This window comes from Drosophila serrata, unplaced genomic scaffold (genome assembly GCF_035046125.1).
Source record: "Drosophila serrata isolate PLE 108 unplaced genomic scaffold, ASM3504612v1 contig_276, whole genome shotgun sequence".
NCBI lineage: Eukaryota > Metazoa > Arthropoda > Insecta > Diptera > Drosophilidae > Drosophila > Drosophila serrata.
Genome location: NW_028257174.1, coordinates 7,183,750 through 7,206,222, shown reverse-complemented (window position 1 = coordinate 7,206,222; position 22,473 = coordinate 7,183,750). Strand labels below are relative to the sequence as shown.

The window sequence follows — 22,473 nt, the reverse complement described above, 5'->3', positions numbered from 1 at the left end:
TATCAACAGCAACGAACCAGAGATCGTACACAAGACCGCTGGCAATCGCAGCCTGAATGCAGCCGCCTACATAGCCAATGGAGCCAGCAATGGCAGCATTAATGGGATGCGTCCGGCAATGTCGCTGGCCCTGCTCTGTGATCCCGACCCCCAAGGAGGCGCCCTCATTGCGGGACCTCATTGCCCAGTGGGAAAGCCTGATCAAGAATGCCGCGAATGGAACGGTTAAGGCGGCCATTACTACTTTTAAAAAAGGTGAGACCATATCCATTATCAACGGCTTTTTGCAGTGTGGTCAACTCATGTTTCCCTACTTATACAAGGATGTGTGACCGCTTTGACTTTCTGCTGGTTGCCTGCAGCCATGTGCAACAGCGACGATCAGTGACGATGTGCAGCATTGCAGCATTGACTATCGATTGCTTGCATGCAGCCATACGCAGCTTTGATTATCGATTGATGGCATGGAACCATGTGCAGCTTTGACATCCTACGTTTTGGGTTATGGTGAATGCACTCGGGAGCAGCCACAGGATCAGGATGAGCTGGATCAAGACTAGAGGGTGCTGGTCACAGCCCGGCCGGCGGCAGTGCAGCAGCCGCCGCTTATGCTGACCGTGGTCACCCGCCAGGAGCAGCGACCTGCACCAGAAGCGTCAGTTTGCCTTCGGTGTTGCCCTTGGGCAACATCAGCAGCTCAGGGAGCAATTAAAATGGAAGTCAACAGCAACACCCTCAAGCTGATCACACGCACGGCGTTGGCCTTCCTGGAGAACGGCAACTCGCCATCGGGCAGTACCACAGTCACCCTATCACCAGCAGAGGGCAGGCCATTGCGTCGAGCAGAAGATCCAGCAGGAGCTGCAGAGCCTCAAGTCGCGCGAGGCGGAGCTGAAGCGCCTGCACAAGAGTAACAGGCAGAATACACTGAAGGCTTCGCTGAACAAGTTGTGAGTACACGTCAAGGCTTTCAAGAATCCTCTGATCTTACGTTTTTTTTTTTTGTTTCCAGCCAGCTCAGCACAGACGAGGCCGATGCGGACGAGATTGACGATGAGGACTCTGAGGTGGAGCACTCCTATGGACCCGGAAAACTGCGCAATGCCCAGTCCACCCAGGAGTTGGATATAAATGGGCAAGTGCTAGATAACTTACTTAAAGGAGTTCGATTCTCATTGAATTTTCATTCTTATATCAACAGCAACGAACCGGAGATCATACACAAGCCCGCTGGCAATCGCAGCCTGAATGCAGCCGCCTACATAGCCAATGGAGCCAGCGGTGGCAGCATTAATGGGATGCGTCCGGCAATGTCGCTGGCCCTGCTCTGTGATCCCGACCCCCAAGGTGGCGCCCTCATTGCGGGACCTCATTGCCCAGTGGGAAAGCCTGATCAAGAATGCCGCGAATGGAACGGTTAAGGCGGCCATTACTACTTTTAAAAAAGGTGAGACCATATCCATTATCAACGGCTTTTTGCAGTGTGGTCAACTCATGTTTCCCTACTTATACAAGGATGTGTGACCGCTTTGACTTTCTGCTGGTTGCCTGCAGCCATGTGCAACAGCGACGATCAGTGACGATGTGCAGCATTGCAGCATTGACTATCGATTGCTTGCATGCAGCCATACGCAGCTTTGATTATCGATTGATGGCATGGAACCATGTGCAGCTTTGACATCCTACGTTTTGGGTTATGGTGAATGCACTCGGGAGCAGCCACAGGATCAGGATGAGCTGGATCAAGACTAGAGGGTGCTGGTCACAGCCCGGCCGGCGGCAGTGCAGCAGCCGCCGCTTATGCTGACCGTGGTCACCCGCCAGGAGCAGCGACCTGCACCAGAAGCGTCAGTTTGCCTTCGGTGTTGCCCTTGGGCAACATCAGCAGCTCAGGGAGCAATTAAAATGGAAGTCAACAGCAACACCCTCAAGCTGATCACACGCACGGCGTTGGCCTTCCTGGAGAACGGCAACTCGCCATCGGGCAGTACCACAGTCACCCTATCACCAGCAGAGGGCAGGCCATTGCGTCGAGCAGAAGATCCAGCAGGAGCTGCAGAGCCTCAAGTCGCGCGAGGCGGAGCTGAAGCGCCTGCACAAGAGTAACAGGCAGAATACACTGAAGGCTTCGCTGAACAAGTTGTGAGTACACGTCAAGGCTTTCAAGAATCCTCTGATCTTACGTTTTTTTTTTTGTTTCCAGCCAGCTCAGCACAGACGAGGCCGATGCGGACGAGATTGACGATGAGGACTCTGAGGTGGAGCACTCCTATGGACCCGGAAAACTGCGCAATGCCCAGTCCACCCAGGAGTTGGATATAAATGGGCAAGTGCTAGATAACTTACTTAAAGGAGTTCGATTCTCATTGAATTTTCATTCTTATATCAACAGCAACGAACCAGAGATCGTACACAAGACCGCTGGCAATCGCAGCCTGAATGCAGCCGCCTACATAGCCAATGGAGCCAGCAATGGCAGCATTAATGGGATGCGTCCGGCCATGTCGCTGGCCCAGCTCTGTGATATGACACCCAAGGAGGCGCCCTCATCGCGAGACTTCATTGCCCAGTGGGAAAGCTTGATCAAGAAGATCATTGATGAGCTATCCAACACACTCGCTGGCCTCTAGCGTGAACAGCGCCAAGGGGAATAGCCTCGATGACCCGTATTCTGATGACTCGGTCATCTCAGCCTCCTCGCACAGCAACAACAACCTCCAGTCCAGGAGCACCGACCTGCCCCAACAGCGTCAGTTTGCCTTCGGTGGTGCCTCTACCAAGGGCGCCTCGCCATTGGGCAACAGCAGCTCAGGTAGCAATCAGAATGGAAGTCAGCAGCAACAACAACACCAACCGCAACACCCTCAAGCTGAACACACGCACGGCGTTGGCCTTTCTAGAGAACGGCAGTCGCCAACGGGCATTACCACGGTCACCCTGTCACCCTGTCACCGGCAACCACCGAGCGGGACTCAGAGGGCAGGCCGTTGCGTCGAGCAGAAGATCCTGCAGGAGATGCAGGACCTCAAGTCGAGCGAGGCGGAGCTGAAGCGCCTGCCGAAGATTAACAGGCAGAACACACTAAAGGCCTCGCTGGACAAGCTGTGAGTACACGTCAAGGCTTTCAAGAATCCTCTTATCATACGTTTTTTCGTGTCCAGGCAGCTTATCACAGACGACGAGGCCGATGAGGACGACGTTGAGGTGGAGCACTGATACGGACCCGAAAAACTGCGCAATGCAACGAACCGGAGATCATACACAAGCCCGCTGGCAATCGCAGCCTGAATGCAGCCGCCTACATAGCCAATGGAGCCAGCGGTGGCAGCATTAATGGGATGCGTCCGGCAATGTCGCTGGCCCTGCTCTGTGATCCCGACCCCCAAGGAGGCGCCCTCATTGCGGGACCTCATTGCCCAGTGGGAAAGCCTGATCAAGAATGCCGCGAATGGAACGGTTAAGGCGGCCATTACTACTTTTAAAAAAGGTGAGACCATATCCATTATCAACGGCTTTTTGCAGTGTGGTCAACTCATGTTTCCCTACTTATACAAGGATGTGTGACCGCTTTGACTTTCTGCTGGTTGCCTGCAGCCATGTGCAACAGCGACGATCAGTGACGATGTGCAGCATTGCAGCATTGACTATCGATTGCTTGCATGCAGCCATACGCAGCTTTGATTATCGATTGATGGCATGGAACCATGTGCAGCTTTGACATCCTACGTTTTGGGTTATGGTGAATGCACTCGGGAGCAGCCACAGGATCAGGATGAGCTGGATCAAGACTAGAGGGTGCTGGTCACAGCCCGGCCGGCGGCAGTGCAGCAGCCGCCGCTTATGCTGACCGTGGTCACCCGCCAGGAGCAGCGACCTGCACCAGAAGCGTCAGTTTGCCTTCGGTGTTGCCCTTGGGCAACATCAGCAGCTCAGGGAGCAATTAAAATGGAAGTCAACAGCAACACCCTCAAGCTGATCACACGCACGGCGTTGGCCTTCCTGGAGAACGGCAACTCGCCATCGGGCAGTACCACAGTCACCCTATCACCAGCAGAGGGCAGGCCATTGCGTCGAGCAGAAGATCCAGCAGGAGCTGCAGAGCCTCAAGTCGCGCGAGGCGGAGCTGAAGCGCCTGCACAAAAGTAACAGGCAGAATACACTGAAGGCTTCGCTGAACAAGTTGTGAGTACACGTCAAGGCTTTCAAGAATCCTCTGATCTTACGTTTTTTTTTTTTTTTTGTTTCCAGCCAGCTCAGCACAGACGAGGCCGATGCGGACGAGGTTGACGATGAGGACTCTGAGGTGGAGCACTCCTATGGACCCGGAAAACTGCGCAATGCCCAGTCCACCCAGGAGTTGGATATAAATGGGCAAGTGCTAGATAACCTACTTAAAGGAGTTCGATTCTCATTGAATTTTCATTCTTATATCAACAGCAACGAACCGGAGATCATACATAAGACCGCTGGCAATCGCAGCCTGAATGCAGCCGCCTACATAGCCAATGGAGCCAGCAATGGCAGCATTAATGGGATGCGTCCGGCCATGTCGCTGGCCCAGCTCTATGATCTGACACCCAAGGAGGCGCCCTCATCGCGAGACCTCATTGCCCAGTGGGAAAGCCTGATCAAGAAGAATGCCGCGAATGGAACGGTTAAGGCGGCCATTACTACTTTTAAAAAAGGTGAGACCATATCCATTATCACCGGCTTTTTGCAGTGTGGTCAACTCATGTTTCCCTACTTATACAAGGAAGTGTGACCGCTTTGACTTTCTGCTGGTTGCCTGCAGCCATGTGCAACAGCGACGATCAGTGACGATGTGCAGCATTGCAGCATTGACTATCGATTGCTTGCATGCAGCCATACGCAGCTTTGATTATCGATTGATGGCATGGAACCATGTGCAGCTTTGACATCATACGTTTTAGGTTATGGTGAATGCACTCTGGGGCAGCCGCAGGATCAGGATGAGCTGGATCAAGACCAGGGGGTGCTGGTCACATCCCGGCCGGCGGCAGTGCAGACCACTACGCTACTGCCGCATTTTGATGACCCGGGCATCTCGGCCTCCTCGCACAGCAACAGCAACCTCCAGTCCATGCACCAACAGCAGCAGCCGCCGCTTAAGCTGACCGTGGTCACCCGCCAGGAGCACCGACCTGCCTCAGAAGCGTCAGTTTGCTTTCGGTCTCGCCCTTGGGCAACATCAGCAGCTCAGGGAGCAATCAAAATGGAAGTCAGCAGCAACAACACCAACAGCAACACCCTCAAGCTGATCACACGTACGGCGTTGGCCTTCCTGGAGAACGGCAACTCGCCATCGGGCAGTACCACAGTCACCCTATCACCAGCAGAGAGCAGGCCATTGCGTCGAGCAGAAGATCCAGCAGGAGCTGCAGAGCCTCAAGTCGCGCGAGGCGGAGCTGAAGCGCCTGCACAAGAGTAACAGGCAGAATACACTGAAGGCTTCGCTGAACAAGTTGTGAGTACACGTCAAGGCTTTCAAGAATCCTCTGATCTTACGTTTTTTTTTTGTTTCCAGCCAGCTCAGCACAGACGAGGCCGATGCGGACGAGATTGACGATGAGGACTCTGAGGTGGAGCACTCCTATGGACCCGGAAAACTGCGCAATGCCCAGTCCACCCAGGAGTTGGATATAAATGGGCAAGTGCTAGATAACTTACTTAAAGGAGTTCGATTCTCATTGAATTTTCATTCTTATATCAACAGCAACGAACCAGAGATCGTACACAAGACCGCTGGCAATCGCAGCCTGAATGCAGCCGCCTACATAGCCAATGGAGCCAGCAATGGCAGCATTAATGGGATGCGTCCGGCCATGTCGCTGGCCCAGCTCTGTGATATGACACCCAAGGAGGCGCCCTCATCGCGAGACTTCATTGCCCAGTGGGAAAGCTTGATCAAGAAGATCATTGATGAGCTATCCAACACACTCGCTGGCCTCTAGCGTGAACAGCGCCAAGGGGAATAGCCTCGATGACCCGTATTCTGATGACTCGGTCATCTCAGCCTCCTCGCACAGCAACAACAACCTCCAGTCCAGGAGCACCGACCTGCCCCAACAGCGTCAGTTTGCCTTCGGTGGTGCCTCTACCAAGGGCGCCTCGCCATTGGGCAACAGCAGCTCAGGTAGCAATCAGAATGGAAGTCAGCAGCAACAACAACACCAACCGCAACACCCTCAAGCTGAACACACGCACGGCGTTGGCCTTTCTAGAGAACGGCAGTCGCCAACGGGCATTACCACGGTCACCCTGTCACCCTGTCACCGGCAACCACCGAGCGGGACTCAGAGGGCAGGCCGTTGCGTCGAGCAGAAGATCCTGCAGGAGATGCAGGACCTCAAGTCGAGCGAGGCGGAGCTGAAGCGCCTGCCGAAGATTAACAGGCAGAACACACTAAAGGCCTCGCTGGACAAGCTGTGAGTACACGTCAAGGCTTTCAAGAATCCTCTTATCATACGTTTTTTCGTGTCCAGGCAGCTTATCACAGACGACGAGGCCGATGAGGACGACGTTGAGGTGGAGCACTGATACGGACCCGAAAAACTGCGCAATGCAACGAACCGGAGATCATACACAAGCCCGCTGGCAATCGCAGCCTGAATGCAGCCGCCTACATAGCCAATGGAGCCAGCGGTGGCAGCATTAATGGGATGCGTCCGGCAATGTCGCTGGCCCTGCTCTGTGATCCCGACCCCCAAGGAGGCGCCCTCATTGCGGGACCTCATTGCCCAGTGGGAAAGCCTGATCAAGAATGCCGCGAATGGAACGGTTAAGGCGGCCATTACTACTTTTAAAAAAGGTGAGACCATATCCATTATCAACGGCTTTTTGCAGTGTGGTCAACTCATGTTTCCCTACTTATACAAGGATGTGTGACCGCTTTGACTTTCTGCTGGTTGCCTGCAGCCATGTGCAACAGCGACGATCAGTGACGATGTGCAGCATTGCAGCATTGACTATCGATTGCTTGCATGCAGCCATACGCAGCTTTGATTATCGATTGATGGCATGGAACCATGTGCAGCTTTGACATCCTACGTTTTGGGTTATGGTGAATGCACTCGGGAGCAGCCACAGGATCAGGATGAGCTGGATCAAGACTAGAGGGTGCTGGTCACAGCCCGGCCGGCGGCAGTGCAGCAGCCGCCGCTTATGCTGACCGTGGTCACCCGCCAGGAGCAGCGACCTGCACCAGAAGCGTCAGTTTGCCTTCGGTGTTGCCCTTGGGCAACATCAGCAGCTCAGGGAGCAATTAAAATGGAAGTCAACAGCAACACCCTCAAGCTGATCACACGCACGGCGTTGGCCTTCCTGGAGAACGGCAACTCGCCATCGGGCAGTACCACAGTCACCCTATCACCAGCAGAGGGCAGGCCATTGCGTCGAGCAGAAGATCCAGCAGGAGCTGCAGAGCCTCAAGTCGCGCGAGGCGGAGCTGAAGCGCCTGCACAAGAGTAACAGGCAGAATACACTGAAGGCTTCGCTGAACAAGTTGTGAGTACACGTCAAGGCTTTCAAGAATCCTCTGATCTTACGTTTTTTTTTTTGTTTCCAGCCAGCTCAGCACAGACGAGGCCGATGCGGACGAGATTGACGATGAGGACTCTGAGGTGGAGCACTCCTATGGACCCGGAAAACTGCGCAATGCCCAGTCCACCCAGGAGTTGGATATAAATGGGCAAGTGCTAGATAACTTACTTAAAGGAGTTCGATTCTCATTGAATTTTCATTCTTATATCAACAGCAACGAACCAGAGATCGTACACAAGACCGCTGGCAATCGCAGCCTGAATGCAGCCGCCTACATAGCCAATGGAGCCAGCAATGGCAGCATTAATGGGATGCGTCCGGCAATGTCGCTGGCCCTGCTCTGTGATCCCGACCCCCAAGGAGGCGCCCTCATTGCGGGACCTCATTGCCCAGTGGGAAAGCCTGATCAAGAATGCCGCGAATGGAACGGTTAAGGCGGCCATTACTACTTTTAAAAAAGGTGAGACCATATCCATTATCAACGGCTTTTTGCAGTGTGGTCAACTCATGTTTCCCTACTTATACAAGGATGTGTGACCGCTTTGACTTTCTGCTGGTTGCCTGCAGCCATGTGCAACAGCGACGATCAGTGACGATGTGCAGCATTGCAGCATTGACTATCGATTGCTTGCATGCAGCCATACGCAGCTTTGATTATCGATTGATGGCATGGAACCATGTGCAGCTTTGACATCCTACGTTTTGGGTTATGGTGAATGCACTCGGGAGCAGCCACAGGATCAGGATGAGCTGGATCAAGACTAGAGGGTGCTGGTCACAGCCCGGCCGGCGGCAGTGCAGCAGCCGCCGCTTATGCTGACCGTGGTCACCCGCCAGGAGCAGCGACCTGCACCAGAAGCGTCAGTTTGCCTTCGGTGTTGCCCTTGGGCAACATCAGCAGCTCAGGGAGCAATTAAAATGGAAGTCAACAGCAACACCCTCAAGCTGATCACACGCACGGCGTTGGCCTTCCTGGAGAACGGCAACTCGCCATCGGGCAGTACCACAGTCACCCTATCACCAGCAGAGGGCAGGCCATTGCGTCGAGCAGAAGATCCAGCAGGAGCTGCAGAGCCTCAAGTCGCGCGAGGCGGAGCTGAAGCGCCTGCACAAGAGTAACAGGCAGAATACACTGAAGGCTTCGCTGAACAAGTTGTGAGTACACGTCAAGGCTTTCAAGAATCCTCTGATCTTACGTTTTTTTTTTTTGTTTCCAGCCAGCTCAGCACAGACGAGGCCGATGCGGACGAGATTGACGATGAGGACTCTGAGGTGGAGCACTCCTATGGACCCGGAAAACTGCGCAATGCCCAGTCCACCCAGGAGTTGGATATAAATGGGCAAGTGCTAGATAACTTACTTAAAGGAGTTCGATTCTCATTGAATTTTCATTCTTATATCAACAGCAACGAACCGGAGATCATACACAAGCCCGCTGGCAATCGCAGCCTGAATGCAGCCGCCTACATAGCCAATGGAGCCAGCGGTGGCAGCATTAATGGGATGCGTCCGGCAATGTCGCTGGCCCTGCTCTGTGATCCCGACCCCCAAGGTGGCGCCCTCATTGCGGGACCTCATTGCCCAGTGGGAAAGCCTGATCAAGAATGCCGCGAATGGAACGGTTAAGGCGGCCATTACTACTTTTAAAAAAGGTGAGACCATATCCATTATCAACGGCTTTTTGCAGTGTGGTCAACTCATGTTTCCCTACTTATACAAGGATGTGTGACCGCTTTGACTTTCTGCTGGTTGCCTGCAGCCATGTGCAACAGCGACGATCAGTGACGATGTGCAGCATTGCAGCATTGACTATCGATTGCTTGCATGCAGCCATACGCAGCTTTGATTATCGATTGATGGCATGGAACCATGTGCAGCTTTGACATCCTACGTTTTGGGTTATGGTGAATGCACTCGGGAGCAGCCACAGGATCAGGATGAGCTGGATCAAGACTAGAGGGTGCTGGTCACAGCCCGGCCGGCGGCAGTGCAGCAGCCGCCGCTTATGCTGACCGTGGTCACCCGCCAGGAGCAGCGACCTGCACCAGAAGCGTCAGTTTGCCTTCGGTGTTGCCCTTGGGCAACATCAGCAGCTCAGGGAGCAATTAAAATGGAAGTCAACAGCAACACCCTCAAGCTGATCACACGCACGGCGTTGGCCTTCCTGGAGAACGGCAACTCGCCATCGGGCAGTACCACAGTCACCCTATCACCAGCAGAGGGCAGGCCATTGCGTCGAGCAGAAGATCCAGCAGGAGCTGCAGAGCCTCAAGTCGCGCGAGGCGGAGCTGAAGCGCCTGCACAAGAGTAACAGGCAGAATACACTGAAGGCTTCGCTGAACAAGTTGTGAGTACACGTCAAGGCTTTCAAGAATCCTCTGATCTTACGTTTTTTTTTTTGTTTCCAGCCAGCTCAGCACAGACGAGGCCGATGCGGACGAGATTGACGATGAGGACTCTGAGGTGGAGCACTCCTATGGACCCGGAAAACTGCGCAATGCCCAGTCCACCCAGGAGTTGGATATAAATGGGCAAGTGCTAGATAACTTACTTAAAGGAGTTCGATTCTCATTGAATTTTCATTCTTATATCAACAGCAACGAACCAGAGATCGTACACAAGACCGCTGGCAATCGCAGCCTGAATGCAGCCGCCTACATAGCCAATGGAGCCAGCAATGGCAGCATTAATGGGATGCGTCCGGCCATGTCGCTGGCCCAGCTCTGTGATATGACACCCAAGGAGGCGCCCTCATCGCGAGACTTCATTGCCCAGTGGGAAAGCTTGATCAAGAAGATCATTGATGAGCTATCCAACACACTCGCTGGCCTCTAGCGTGAACAGCGCCAAGGGGAATAGCCTCGATGACCCGTATTCTGATGACTCGGTCATCTCAGCCTCCTCGCACAGCAACAACAACCTCCAGTCCAGGAGCACCGACCTGCCCCAACAGCGTCAGTTTGCCTTCGGTGGTGCCTCTACCAAGGGCGCCTCGCCATTGGGCAACAGCAGCTCAGGTAGCAATCAGAATGGAAGTCAGCAGCAACAACAACACCAACCGCAACACCCTCAAGCTGAACACACGCACGGCGTTGGCCTTTCTAGAGAACGGCAGTCGCCAACGGGCATTACCACGGTCACCCTGTCACCCTGTCACCGGCAACCACCGAGCGGGACTCAGAGGGCAGGCCGTTGCGTCGAGCAGAAGATCCTGCAGGAGATGCAGGACCTCAAGTCGAGCGAGGCGGAGCTGAAGCGCCTGCCGAAGATTAACAGGCAGAACACACTAAAGGCCTCGCTGGACAAGCTGTGAGTACACGTCAAGGCTTTCAAGAATCCTCTTATCATACGTTTTTTCGTGTCCAGGCAGCTTATCACAGACGACGAGGCCGATGAGGACGACGTTGAGGTGGAGCACTGATACGGACCCGAAAAACTGCGCAATGCAACGAACCGGAGATCATACACAAGCCCGCTGGCAATCGCAGCCTGAATGCAGCCGCCTACATAGCCAATGGAGCCAGCGGTGGCAGCATTAATGGGATGCGTCCGGCAATGTCGCTGGCCCTGCTCTGTGATCCCGACCCCCAAGGAGGCGCCCTCATTGCGGGACCTCATTGCCCAGTGGGAAAGCCTGATCAAGAATGCCGCGAATGGAACGGTTAAGGCGGCCATTACTACTTTTAAAAAAGGTGAGACCATATCCATTATCAACGGCTTTTTGCAGTGTGGTCAACTCATGTTTCCCTACTTATACAAGGATGTGTGACCGCTTTGACTTTCTGCTGGTTGCCTGCAGCCATGTGCAACAGCGACGATCAGTGACGATGTGCAGCATTGCAGCATTGACTATCGATTGCTTGCATGCAGCCATACGCAGCTTTGATTATCGATTGATGGCATGGAACCATGTGCAGCTTTGACATCCTACGTTTTGGGTTATGGTGAATGCACTCGGGAGCAGCCACAGGATCAGGATGAGCTGGATCAAGACTAGAGGGTGCTGGTCACAGCCCGGCCGGCGGCAGTGCAGCAGCCGCCGCTTATGCTGACCGTGGTCACCCGCCAGGAGCAGCGACCTGCACCAGAAGCGTCAGTTTGCCTTCGGTGTTGCCCTTGGGCAACATCAGCAGCTCAGGGAGCAATTAAAATGGAAGTCAACAGCAACACCCTCAAGCTGATCACACGCACGGCGTTGGCCTTCCTGGAGAACGGCAACTCGCCATCGGGCAGTACCACAGTCACCCTATCACCAGCAGAGGGCAGGCCATTGCGTCGAGCAGAAGATCCAGCAGGAGCTGCAGAGCCTCAAGTCGCGCGAGGCGGAGCTGAAGCGCCTGCACAAAAGTAACAGGCAGAATACACTGAAGGCTTCGCTGAACAAGTTGTGAGTACACGTCAAGGCTTTCAAGAATCCTCTGATCTTACGTTTTTTTTTTTTTTGTTTCCAGCCAGCTCAGCACAGACGAGGCCGATGCGGACGAGGTTGACGATGAGGACTCTGAGGTGGAGCACTCCTATGGACCCGGAAAACTGCGCAATGCCCAGTCCACCCAGGAGTTGGATATAAATGGGCAAGTGCTAGATAACCTACTTAAAGGAGTTCGATTCTCATTGAATTTTCATTCTTATATCAACAGCAACGAACCGGAGATCATACATAAGACCGCTGGCAATCGCAGCCTGAATGCAGCCGCCTACATAGCCAATGGAGCCAGCAATGGCAGCATTAATGGGATGCGTCCGGCCATGTCGCTGGCCCAGCTCTATGATCTGACACCCAAGGAGGCGCCCTCATCGCGAGACCTCATTGCCCAGTGGGAAAGCCTGATCAAGAAGAATGCCGCGAATGGAACGGTTAAGGCGGCCATTACTACTTTTAAAAAAGGTGAGACCATATCCATTATCACCGGCTTTTTGCAGTGTGGTCAACTCATGTTTCCCTACTTATACAAGGAAGTGTGACCGCTTTGACTTTCTGCTGGTTGCCTGCAGCCATGTGCAACAGCGACGATCAGTGACGATGTGCAGCATTGCAGCATTGACTATCGATTGCTTGCATGCAGCCATACGCAGCTTTGATTATCGATTGATGGCATGGAACCATGTGCAGCTTTGACATCATACGTTTTAGGTTATGGTGAATGCACTCTGGGGCAGCCGCAGGATCAGGATGAGCTGGATCAAGACCAGGGGGTGCTGGTCACATCCCGGCCGGCGGCAGTGCAGACCACTACGCTACTGCCGCATTTTGATGACCCGGGCATCTCGGCCTCCTCGCACAGCAACAGCAACCTCCAGTCCATGCACCAACAGCAGCAGCCGCCGCTTAAGCTGACCGTGGTCACCCGCCAGGAGCACCGACCTGCCTCAGAAGCGTCAGTTTGCTTTCGGTCTCGCCCTTGGGCAACATCAGCAGCTCAGGGAGCAATCAAAATGGAAGTCAGCAGCAACAACACCAACAGCAACACCCTCAAGCTGATCACACGTACGGCGTTGGCCTTCCTGGAGAACGGCAACTCGCCATCGGGCAGTACCACAGTCACCCTATCACCAGCAGAGAGCAGGCCATTGCGTCGAGCAGAAGATCCAGCAGGAGCTGCAGAGCCTCAAGTCGCGCGAGGCGGAGCTGAAGCGCCTGCACAAGAGTAACAGGCAGAATACACTGAAGGCTTCGCTGAACAAGTTGTGAGTACACGTCAAGGCTTTCAAGAATCCTCTGATCTTACGTTTTTTTTTTTGTTTCCAGCCAGCTCAGCACAGACGAGGCCGATGCGGACGAGATTGACGATGAGGACTCTGAGGTGGAGCACTCCTATGGACCCGGAAAACTGCGCAATGCCCAGTCCACCCAGGAGTTGGATATAAATGGGCAAGTGCTAGATAACTTACTTAAAGGAGTTCGATTCTCATTGAATTTTCATTCTTATATCAACAGCAACGAACCAGAGATCGTACACAAGACCGCTGGCAATCGCAGCCTGAATGCAGCCGCCTACATAGCCAATGGAGCCAGCAATGGCAGCATTAATGGGATGCGTCCGGCCATGTCGCTGGCCCAGCTCTGTGATATGACACCCAAGGAGGCGCCCTCATCGCGAGACTTCATTGCCCAGTGGGAAAGCTTGATCAAGAAGATCATTGATGAGCTATCCAACACACTCGCTGGCCTCTAGCGTGAACAGCGCCAAGGGGAATAGCCTCGATGACCCGTATTCTGATGACTCGGTCATCTCAGCCTCCTCGCACAGCAACAACAACCTCCAGTCCAGGAGCACCGACCTGCCCCAACAGCGTCAGTTTGCCTTCGGTGGTGCCTCTACCAAGGGCGCCTCGCCATTGGGCAACAGCAGCTCAGGTAGCAATCAGAATGGAAGTCAGCAGCAACAACAACACCAACCGCAACACCCTCAAGCTGAACACACGCACGGCGTTGGCCTTTCTAGAGAACGGCAGTCGCCAACGGGCATTACCACGGTCACCCTGTCACCCTGTCACCGGCAACCACCGAGCGGGACTCAGAGGGCAGGCCGTTGCGTCGAGCAGAAGATCCTGCAGGAGATGCAGGACCTCAAGTCGAGCGAGGCGGAGCTGAAGCGCCTGCCGAAGATTAACAGGCAGAACACACTAAAGGCCTCGCTGGACAAGCTGTGAGTACACGTCAAGGCTTTCAAGAATCCTCTTATCATACGTTTTTTCGTGTCCAGGCAGCTTATCACAGACGACGAGGCCGATGAGGACGACGTTGAGGTGGAGCACTGATACGGACCCGAAAAACTGCGCAATGCAACGAACCGGAGATCATACACAAGCCCGCTGGCAATCGCAGCCTGAATGCAGCCGCCTACATAGCCAATGGAGCCAGCGGTGGCAGCATTAATGGGATGCGTCCGGCAATGTCGCTGGCCCTGCTCTGTGATCCCGACCCCCAAGGAGGCGCCCTCATTGCGGGACCTCATTGCCCAGTGGGAAAGCCTGATCAAGAATGCCGCGAATGGAACGGTTAAGGCGGCCATTACTACTTTTAAAAAAGGTGAGACCATATCCATTATCAACGGCTTTTTGCAGTGTGGTCAACTCATGTTTCCCTACTTATACAAGGATGTGTGACCGCTTTGACTTTCTGCTGGTTGCCTGCAGCCATGTGCAACAGCGACGATCAGTGACGATGTGCAGCATTGCAGCATTGACTATCGATTGCTTGCATGCAGCCATACGCAGCTTTGATTATCGATTGATGGCATGGAACCATGTGCAGCTTTGACATCCTACGTTTTGGGTTATGGTGAATGCACTCGGGAGCAGCCACAGGATCAGGATGAGCTGGATCAAGACTAGAGGGTGCTGGTCACAGCCCGGCCGGCGGCAGTGCAGCAGCCGCCGCTTATGCTGACCGTGGTCACCCGCCAGGAGCAGCGACCTGCACCAGAAGCGTCAGTTTGCCTTCGGTGTTGCCCTTGGGCAACATCAGCAGCTCAGGGAGCAATTAAAATGGAAGTCAACAGCAACACCCTCAAGCTGATCACACGCACGGCGTTGGCCTTCCTGGAGAACGGCAACTCGCCATCGGGCAGTACCACAGTCACCCTATCACCAGCAGAGGGCAGGCCATTGCGTCGAGCAGAAGATCCAGCAGGAGCTGCAGAGCCTCAAGTCGCGCGAGGCGGAGCTGAAGCGCCTGCACAAGAGTAACAGGCAGAATACACTGAAGGCTTCGCTGAACAAGTTGTGAGTACACGTCAAGGCTTTCAAGAATCCTCTGATCTTACGTTTTTTTTTTTGTTTCCAGCCAGCTCAGCACAGACGAGGCCGATGCGGACGAGATTGACGATGAGGACTCTGAGGTGGAGCACTCCTATGGACCCGGAAAACTGCGCAATGCCCAGTCCACCCAGGAGTTGGATATAAATGGGCAAGTGCTAGATAACTTACTTAAAGGAGTTCGATTCTCATTGAATTTTCATTCTTATATCAACAGCAACGAACCAGAGATCGTACACAAGACCGCTGGCAATCGCAGCCTGAATGCAGCCGCCTACATAGCCAATGGAGCCAGCAATGGCAGCATTAATGGGATGCGTCCGGCAATGTCGCTGGCCCTGCTCTGTGATCCCGACCCCCAAGGAGGCGCCCTCATTGCGGGACCTCATTGCCCAGTGGGAAAGCCTGATCAAGAATGCCGCGAATGGAACGGTTAAGGCGGCCATTACTACTTTTAAAAAAGGTGAGACCATATCCATTATCAACGGCTTTTTGCAGTGTGGTCAACTCATGTTTCCCTACTTATACAAGGATGTGTGACCGCTTTGACTTTCTGCTGGTTGCCTGCAGCCATGTGCAACAGCGACGATCAGTGACGATGTGCAGCATTGCAGCATTGACTATCGATTGCTTGCATGCAGCCATACGCAGCTTTGATTATCGATTGATGGCATGGAACCATGTGCAGCTTTGACATCCTACGTTTTGGGTTATGGTGAATGCACTCGGGAGCAGCCACAGGATCAGGATGAGCTGGATCAAGACTAGAGGGTGCTGGTCACAGCCCGGCCGGCGGCAGTGCAGCAGCCGCCGCTTATGCTGACCGTGGTCACCCGCCAGGAGCAGCGACCTGCACCAGAAGCGTCAGTTTGCCTTCGGTGTTGCCCTTGGGCAACATCAGCAGCTCAGGGAGCAATTAAAATGGAAGTCAACAGCAACACCCTCAAGCTGATCACACGCACGGCGTTGGCCTTCCTGGAGAACGGCAACTCGCCATCGGGCAGTACCACAGTCACCCTATCACCAGCAGAGGGCAGGCCATTGCGTCGAGCAGAAGATCCAGCAGGAGCTGCAGAGCCTCAAGTCGCGCGAGGCGGAGCTGAAGCGCCTGCACAAGAGTAACAGGCAGAATACACTGAAGGCTTCGCTGAACAAGTTGTGAGTACACGTCAAGGCTTTCAAGAATCCTCTGATCTTACGTTTTTTTTTTTTGTTTCCAGCCAGCTCAGCACAGACGAGGCCGATGCGGACGAGATTGACGATGAGGACTCTGAGGTGGAGCACTCCTATGGACCCGGAAAACTGCGCAATGCCCAGTCCACCCAGGAGTTGGATATAAATGGGCAAGTGCTAGATAACTTACTTAAAGGAGTTCGATTCTCATTGAATTTTCATTCTTATATCAACAGCAACGAACCGGAGATCATACACAAGCCCGCTGGCAATCGCAGCCTGAATGCAGCCGCCTACATAGCCAATGGAGCCAGCGGTGGCAGCATTAATGGGATGCGTCCGGCAATGTCGCTGGCCCTGCTCTGTGATCCCGACCCCCAAGGTGGCGCCCTCATTGCGGGACCTCATTGCCCAGTGGGAAAGCCTGATCAAGAATGCCGCGAATGGAACGGTTAAGGCGGCCATTACTACTTTTAAAAAAGGTGAGACCATATCCATTATCAACGGCTTTTTGCAGTGTGGTCAACTCATGTTTCCCTACTTATACAAGGATGTGTGACCGCTTTGACTTTCTGCTGGTTGCCTGCAGCCATGTGCAACAGCGACGATCAGTGACGATGTGCAGCATTGCAGCATTGACTATCGATTGCTTGCATGCAGCCATACGCAGCTTTGATTATCGATTGATGGCATGGAACCATGTGCAGCTTTGACATCCTACGTTTTGGGTTATGGTGAATGCACTCGGGAGCAGCCACAGGATCAGGATGAGCTGGATCAAGACTAGAGGGTGCTGGTCACAGCCCGGCCGGCGGCAGTGCAGCAGCCGCCGCTTATGCTGACCGTGGTCACCCGCCAGGAGCAGCGACCTGCACCAGAAGCGTCAGTTTGCCTTCGGTGTTGCCCTTGGGCAACATCAGCAGCTCAGGGAGCAATTAAAATGGAAGTCAACAGCAACACCCTCAAGCTGATCACACGCACGGCGTTGGCCTTCCTGGAGAACGGCAACTCGCCATCGGGCAGTACCACAGTCACCCTATCACCAGCAGAGGGCAGGCCATTGCGTCGAGCAGAAGATCCAGCAGGAGCTGCAGAGCCTCAAGTCGCGCGAGGCGGAGCTGAAGCGCCTGCACAAGAGTAACAGGCAGAATACACTGAAGGCTTCGCTGAACAAGTTGTGAGTACACGTCAAGGCTTTCAAGAATCCTCTGATCTTACGTTTTTTTTTTTGTTTCCAGCCAGCTCAGCACAGACGAGGCCGATGCGGACGAGATTGACGATGAGGACTCTGAGGTGGAGCACTCCTATGGACCCGGAAAACTGCGCAATGCCCAGTCCACCCAGGAGTTGGATATAAATGGGCAAGTGCTAGATAACTTACTTAAAGGAGTTCGATTCTCATTGAATTTTCATTCTTATATCAACAGCAACGAACCAGAGATCGTACACAAGACCGCTGGCAATCGCAGCCTGAATGCAGCCGCCTACATAGCCAATGGAGCCAGCAATGGCAGCATTAATGGGATGCGTCCGGCCATGTCGCTGGCCCAGCTCTGTGATATGACACCCAAGGAGGCGCCCTCATCGCGAGACTTCATTGCCCAGTGGGAAAGCTTGATCAAGAAGATCATTGATGAGCTATCCAACACACTCGCTGGCCTCTAGCGTGAACAGCGCCAAGGGGAATAGCCTCGATGACCCGTATTCTGATGACTCGGTCATCTCAGCCTCCTCGCACAGCAACAACAACCTCCAGTCCAGGAGCACCGACCTGCCCCAACAGCGTCAGTTTGCCTTCGGTGGTGCCTCTACCAAGGGCGCCTCGCCATTGGGCAACAGCAGCTCAGGTAGCAATCAGAATGGAAGTCAGCAGCAACAACAACACCAACCGCAACACCCTCAAGCTGAACACACGCACGGCGTTGGCCTTTCTAGAGAACGGCAGTCGCCAACGGGCATTACCACGGTCACCCTGTCACCCTGTCACCGGCAACCACCGAGCGGGACTCAGAGGGCAGGCCGTTGCGTCGAGCAGAAGATCCTGCAGGAGATGCAGGACCTCAAGTCGAGCGAGGCGGAGCTGAAGCGCCTGCCGAAGATTAACAGGCAGAACACACTAAAGGCCTCGCTGGACAAGCTGTGAGTACACGTCAAGGCTTTCAAGAATCCTCTTATCATACGTTTTTTCGTGTCCAGGCAGCTTATCACAGACGACGAGGCCGATGAGGACGACGTTGAGGTGGAGCACTGATACGGACCCGAAAAACTGCGCAATGCAACGAACCGGAGATCATACACAAGCCCGCTGGCAATCGCAGCCTGAATGCAGCCGCCTACATAGCCAATGGAGCCAGCGGTGGCAGCATTAATGGGATGCGTCCGGCAATGTCGCTGGCCCTGCTCTGTGATCCCGACCCCCAAGGAGGCGCCCTCATTGCGGGACCTCATTGCCCAGTGGGAAAGCCTGATCAAGAATGCCGCGAATGGAACGGTTAAGGCGGCCATTACTACTTTTAAAAAAGGTGAGACCATATCCATTATCAACGGCTTTTTGCAGTGTGGTCAACTCATGTTTCCCTACTTATACAAGGATGTGTGACCGCTTTGACTTTCTGCTGGTTGCCTGCAGCCATGTGCAACAGCGACGATCAGTGACGATGTGCAGCATTGCAGCATTGACTATCGATTGCTTGCATGCAGCCATACGCAGCTTTGATTATCGATTGATGGCATGGAACCATGTGCAGCTTTGACATCCTACGTTTTGGGTTATGGTGAATGCACTCGGGAGCAGCCACAGGATCAGGATGAGCTGGATCAAGACTAGAGGGTGCTGGTCACAGCCCGGCCGGCGGCAGTGCAGCAGCCGCCGCTTATGCTGACCGTGGTCACCCGCCAGGAGCAGCGACCTGCACCAGAAGCGTCAGTTTGCCTTCGGTGTTGCCCTTGGGCAACATCAGCAGCTCAGGGAGCAATTAAAATGGAAGTCAACAGCAACACCCTCAAGCTGATCACACGCACGGCGTTGGCCTTCCTGGAGAACGGCAACTCGCCATCGGGCAGTACCACAGTCACCCTATCACCAGCAGAGGGCAGGCCATTGCGTCGAGCAGAAGATCCAGCAGGAGCTGCAGAGCCTCAAGTCGCGCGAGGCGGAGCTGAAGCGCCTGCACAAAAGTAACAGGCAGAATACACTGAAGGCTTCGCTGAACAAGTTGTGAGTACACGTCAAGGCTTTCAAGAATCCTCTGATCTTACGTTTTTTTTTTTTTTTGTTTCCAGCCAGCTCAGCACAGACGAGGCCGATGCGGACGAGGTTGACGATGAGGACTCTGAGGTGGAGCACTCCTATGGACCCGGAAAACTGCGCAATGCCCAGTCCACCCAGGAGTTGGATATAAATGGGCAAGTGCTAGATAACCTACTTAAAGGAGTTCGATTCTCATTGAATTTTCATTCTTATATCAACAGCAACGAACCGGAGATCATACATAAGACCGCTGGCAATCGCAGCCTGAATGCAGCCGCCTACATAGCCAATGGAGCCAGCAATGGCAGCATTAATGGGATGCGTCCGGCCATGTCGCTGGCCCAGCTCTATGATCTGACACCCAAGGAGGCGCCCTCATCGCGAGACCTCATTGCCCAGTGGGAAAGCCTGATCAAGAAGAATGCCGCGAATGGAACGGTTAAGGCGGCCATTACTACTTTTAAAAAAGGTGAGACCATATCCATTATCACCGGCTTTTTGCAGTGTGGTCAACTCATGTTTCCCTACTTATACAAGGAAGTGTGACCGCTTTGACTTTCAGCTGGTTGCCTGCAGCCATGTGCAACAGCGACGATCAGTGACGATGTGCAGCATTGCAGCATTGACTATCGATTGCTTGCATGCAGCCATACGCAGCTTTGATTATCGATTGATGGCATGGAACCATGTGCAGCTTTGACATCATACGTTTTAGGTTATGGTGAATGCACTCTGGGGCAGCCGCAGGATCAGGATGAGCTGGATCAAGACCAGGGGGTGCTGGTCACATCCCGGCCGGCGGCAGTGCAGACCACTACGCTACTGCCGCATTTTGATGACCCGGGCATCTCGGCCTCCTCGCACAGCAACAGCAACCTCCAGTCCATGCACCAACAGCAGCAGCCGCCGCTTAAGCTGACCGTGGTCACCCGCCAGGAGCACCGACCTGCCTCAGAAGCGTCAGTTTGCTTTCGGTCTCGCCCTTGGGCAACATCAGCAGCTCAGGGAGCAATCAAAATGGAAGTCAGCAGCAACAACACCAACAGCAACACCCTCAAGCTGATCACACGTACGGCGTTGGCCTTCCTGGAGAACGGCAACTCGCCATCGGGCAGTACCACAGTCACCCTATCACCAGCAGAGGGCAGGCCATTGCGTCGAGCAGAAGATCCAGCAGGAGCTGCAGAGCCTCAAGTCGCGCGAGGCGGAGCTGAAGCGCCTGCACAAGAGTAACAGGCAGAATACACTGAAGGCTTCGCTGAACAAGTTGTGAGTACACGTCAAGGCTTTCAAGAATCCTCTGATCTTACGTTTTTTTTTTGTTTCCAGCCAGCTCAGCACAGACGAGGCCGATGCGGACGAGATTGACGATGAGGACTCTGAGGTGGAGCACTCCTATGGACCCGGAAAACTGCGCAATGCCCAGTCCACCCAGGAGTTGGATATAAATGGGCAAGTGCTAGATAACCTACTTAAAGGAGTTCGATTCTCATTGAATTTTCATTCTTATATCAACAGCAACGAACCAGAGATCGTACACAAGACCGCTGGCAATCGCAGCCTGAATGCAGCCGCCTACATAGCCAATGGAGCCAGCAATGGCAGCATTAATGGGATGCGTCCGGCCATGTCGCTGGCCCAGCTCTGTGATATGACACCCAAGGAGGCGCCCTCATCGCGAGACTTCATTGCCCAGTGGGAAAGCTTGATCAAGAAGATCATTGATGAGCTATCCAACACACTCGCTGGCCTCTAGCGTGAACAGCGCCAAGGGGAATAGCCTCGATGACCCGTATTCTGATGACTCGGTCATCTCAGCCTCCTCGCACAGCAACAACAACCTCCAGTCCAGGAGCACCGACCTGCCCCAACAGCGTCAGTTTGCCTTCGGTGGTGCCTCTACCAAGGGCGCCTTGCCATTGGGAAACAGCAGCTCAGGTAGCAATCAGAATGGAAGTCAGCAGCAACAACAACACCAACCGCAACACCCTCAAGCTGAACACACGCACGGCGTTGGCCTTTCTAGAGAACGGCAGCTCGCCAACGGGCATTACCACGGTAACCATGTCACCGGCAACCACCGAGCGGGACTCAGAGGGCAGGCCGTTGCGTCGAGCAGAAGATCCTGCAGGAGATGCAGGACCTCAAGTCGAGCGAGGCGGAGCTGAAGCGCCTGCCGAAGATTAACAGGCAGAACACACTAAAGGCCTCGCTGGACAAGCTGTGAGTACACGTCAAGGCTTTCAAGAATCCTCTTATCATACGTTTTTTCGTGTCCAGGCAGCTTATCACAGACGACGAGGCCGATGAGGACGACGTTGAGGTGGAGCACTGATACGGACCCGAAAAACTGCGCAATGCAACGAACCGGAGATCATACACAAGCCCGCTGGCAATCGCAGCCTGAATGCAGCCGCCTACATAGCCAATGGAGCCAGCGGTGGCAGCATTAATGGGATGCGTCCGGCAATGTCGCTGGCCCTGCTCTGTGATCCCGACCCCCAAGGAGGCGCCCTCATTGCGGGACCTCATTGCCCAGTGGGAAAGCCTGATCAAGAATGCCGCGAATGGAACGGTTAAGGCGGCCATTACTACTTTTAAAAAAGGTGAGACCATATCCATTATCAACGGCTTTTTGCAGTGTGGTCAACTCATGTTTCCCTACTTATACAAGGATGTGTGACCGCTTTGACTTTCTGCTGGTTGCCTGCAGCCATGTGCAACAGCGA

The 22,473-nt window shown here is 53.9% G+C and overlaps 7 protein-coding genes across 13 annotated transcripts in view; 6 read left to right on the top strand and 1 right to left on the bottom strand.

Moving 5' to 3' along the window:
* The window catches only part of TwdlX (TweedleX), a 53,378-nt gene that overhangs the window by 16,358 nt on the left and 14,547 nt on the right, over window positions 1-22,473 (bottom strand). The gene's annotated exons all lie outside the window — the stretch shown is intronic.
* LOC147643283 (uncharacterized) lies at window positions 2,178-3,487 on the top strand. Of its 2 annotated transcripts, none has more exons than XM_086835893.1 (2): window positions 2,178-3,104; window positions 3,166-3,487. In XM_086835893.1, the coding sequence occupies exons 1-2, from the start codon at window positions 2,599-2,601 to the stop codon at window positions 3,332-3,334; spliced, it is 675 nt and encodes a 224-aa protein (XP_086692019.1). In that variant the 5' UTR covers window positions 2,178-2,598; the 3' UTR covers window positions 3,335-3,487. The 2 variants fall into 2 exon arrangements, with proteins under 2 accessions (XP_086692019.1, XP_086692021.1); XM_086835895.1 differs by having other exon boundaries at window positions 3,162-3,258.
* On the top strand, window positions 4,231-7,419 carry LOC147643282 (uncharacterized). Of its 2 annotated transcripts, none has more exons than XM_086835889.1 (2): window positions 4,231-6,446; window positions 6,508-7,419. In XM_086835889.1, the coding sequence occupies exons 1-2, from the start codon at window positions 5,941-5,943 to the stop codon at window positions 6,674-6,676; spliced, it is 675 nt and encodes a 224-aa protein (XP_086692015.1). In that variant the 5' UTR covers window positions 4,231-5,940; the 3' UTR covers window positions 6,677-7,419. The 2 variants fall into 2 exon arrangements, with proteins under 2 accessions (XP_086692015.1, XP_086692016.1); XM_086835890.1 differs by having other exon boundaries at window positions 6,504-6,600.
* LOC147643281 (uncharacterized) lies at window positions 9,943-11,842 on the top strand. Of its 2 annotated transcripts, none has more exons than XM_086835897.1 (2): window positions 9,943-10,869; window positions 10,927-11,842. In XM_086835897.1, the coding sequence occupies exons 1-2, from the start codon at window positions 10,364-10,366 to the stop codon at window positions 10,979-10,981; spliced, it is 561 nt and encodes a 186-aa protein (XP_086692023.1). In that variant the 5' UTR covers window positions 9,943-10,363; the 3' UTR covers window positions 10,982-11,842. The 2 variants fall into 2 exon arrangements, with proteins under 2 accessions (XP_086692023.1, XP_086692022.1); XM_086835896.1 differs by having other exon boundaries at window positions 10,931-11,252.
* LOC147643280 (uncharacterized) lies at window positions 13,284-15,183 on the top strand. Of its 2 annotated transcripts, none has more exons than XM_086835891.1 (2): window positions 13,284-14,210; window positions 14,272-15,183. In XM_086835891.1, the coding sequence occupies exons 1-2, from the start codon at window positions 13,705-13,707 to the stop codon at window positions 14,438-14,440; spliced, it is 675 nt and encodes a 224-aa protein (XP_086692017.1). In that variant the 5' UTR covers window positions 13,284-13,704; the 3' UTR covers window positions 14,441-15,183. The 2 variants fall into 2 exon arrangements, with proteins under 2 accessions (XP_086692017.1, XP_086692018.1); XM_086835892.1 differs by having other exon boundaries at window positions 14,268-14,364.
* LOC147643279 (uncharacterized) lies at window positions 17,707-19,606 on the top strand. 2 transcript variants are annotated; one of them, XM_086835888.1, is made up of 2 exons: window positions 17,707-18,633; window positions 18,691-19,606. In XM_086835888.1, exons 1-2 carry the CDS (start codon window positions 18,128-18,130, stop codon window positions 18,743-18,745), a joined length of 561 nt encoding a protein of 186 aa, XP_086692014.1. In that variant the 5' UTR covers window positions 17,707-18,127; the 3' UTR covers window positions 18,746-19,606. The 2 variants fall into 2 exon arrangements, with proteins under 2 accessions (XP_086692014.1, XP_086692013.1); XM_086835887.1 differs by having other exon boundaries at window positions 18,695-19,016.
* Window positions 21,288-22,094, top strand: LOC147643278 (uncharacterized). The gene is made up of 2 exons (XM_086835901.1): window positions 21,288-21,967; window positions 22,025-22,094. Exon 1 carries the CDS (start codon window positions 21,530-21,532, stop codon window positions 21,929-21,931), a length of 402 nt encoding a protein of 133 aa, XP_086692027.1. The 5' UTR covers window positions 21,288-21,529; the 3' UTR covers window positions 21,932-21,967; window positions 22,025-22,094.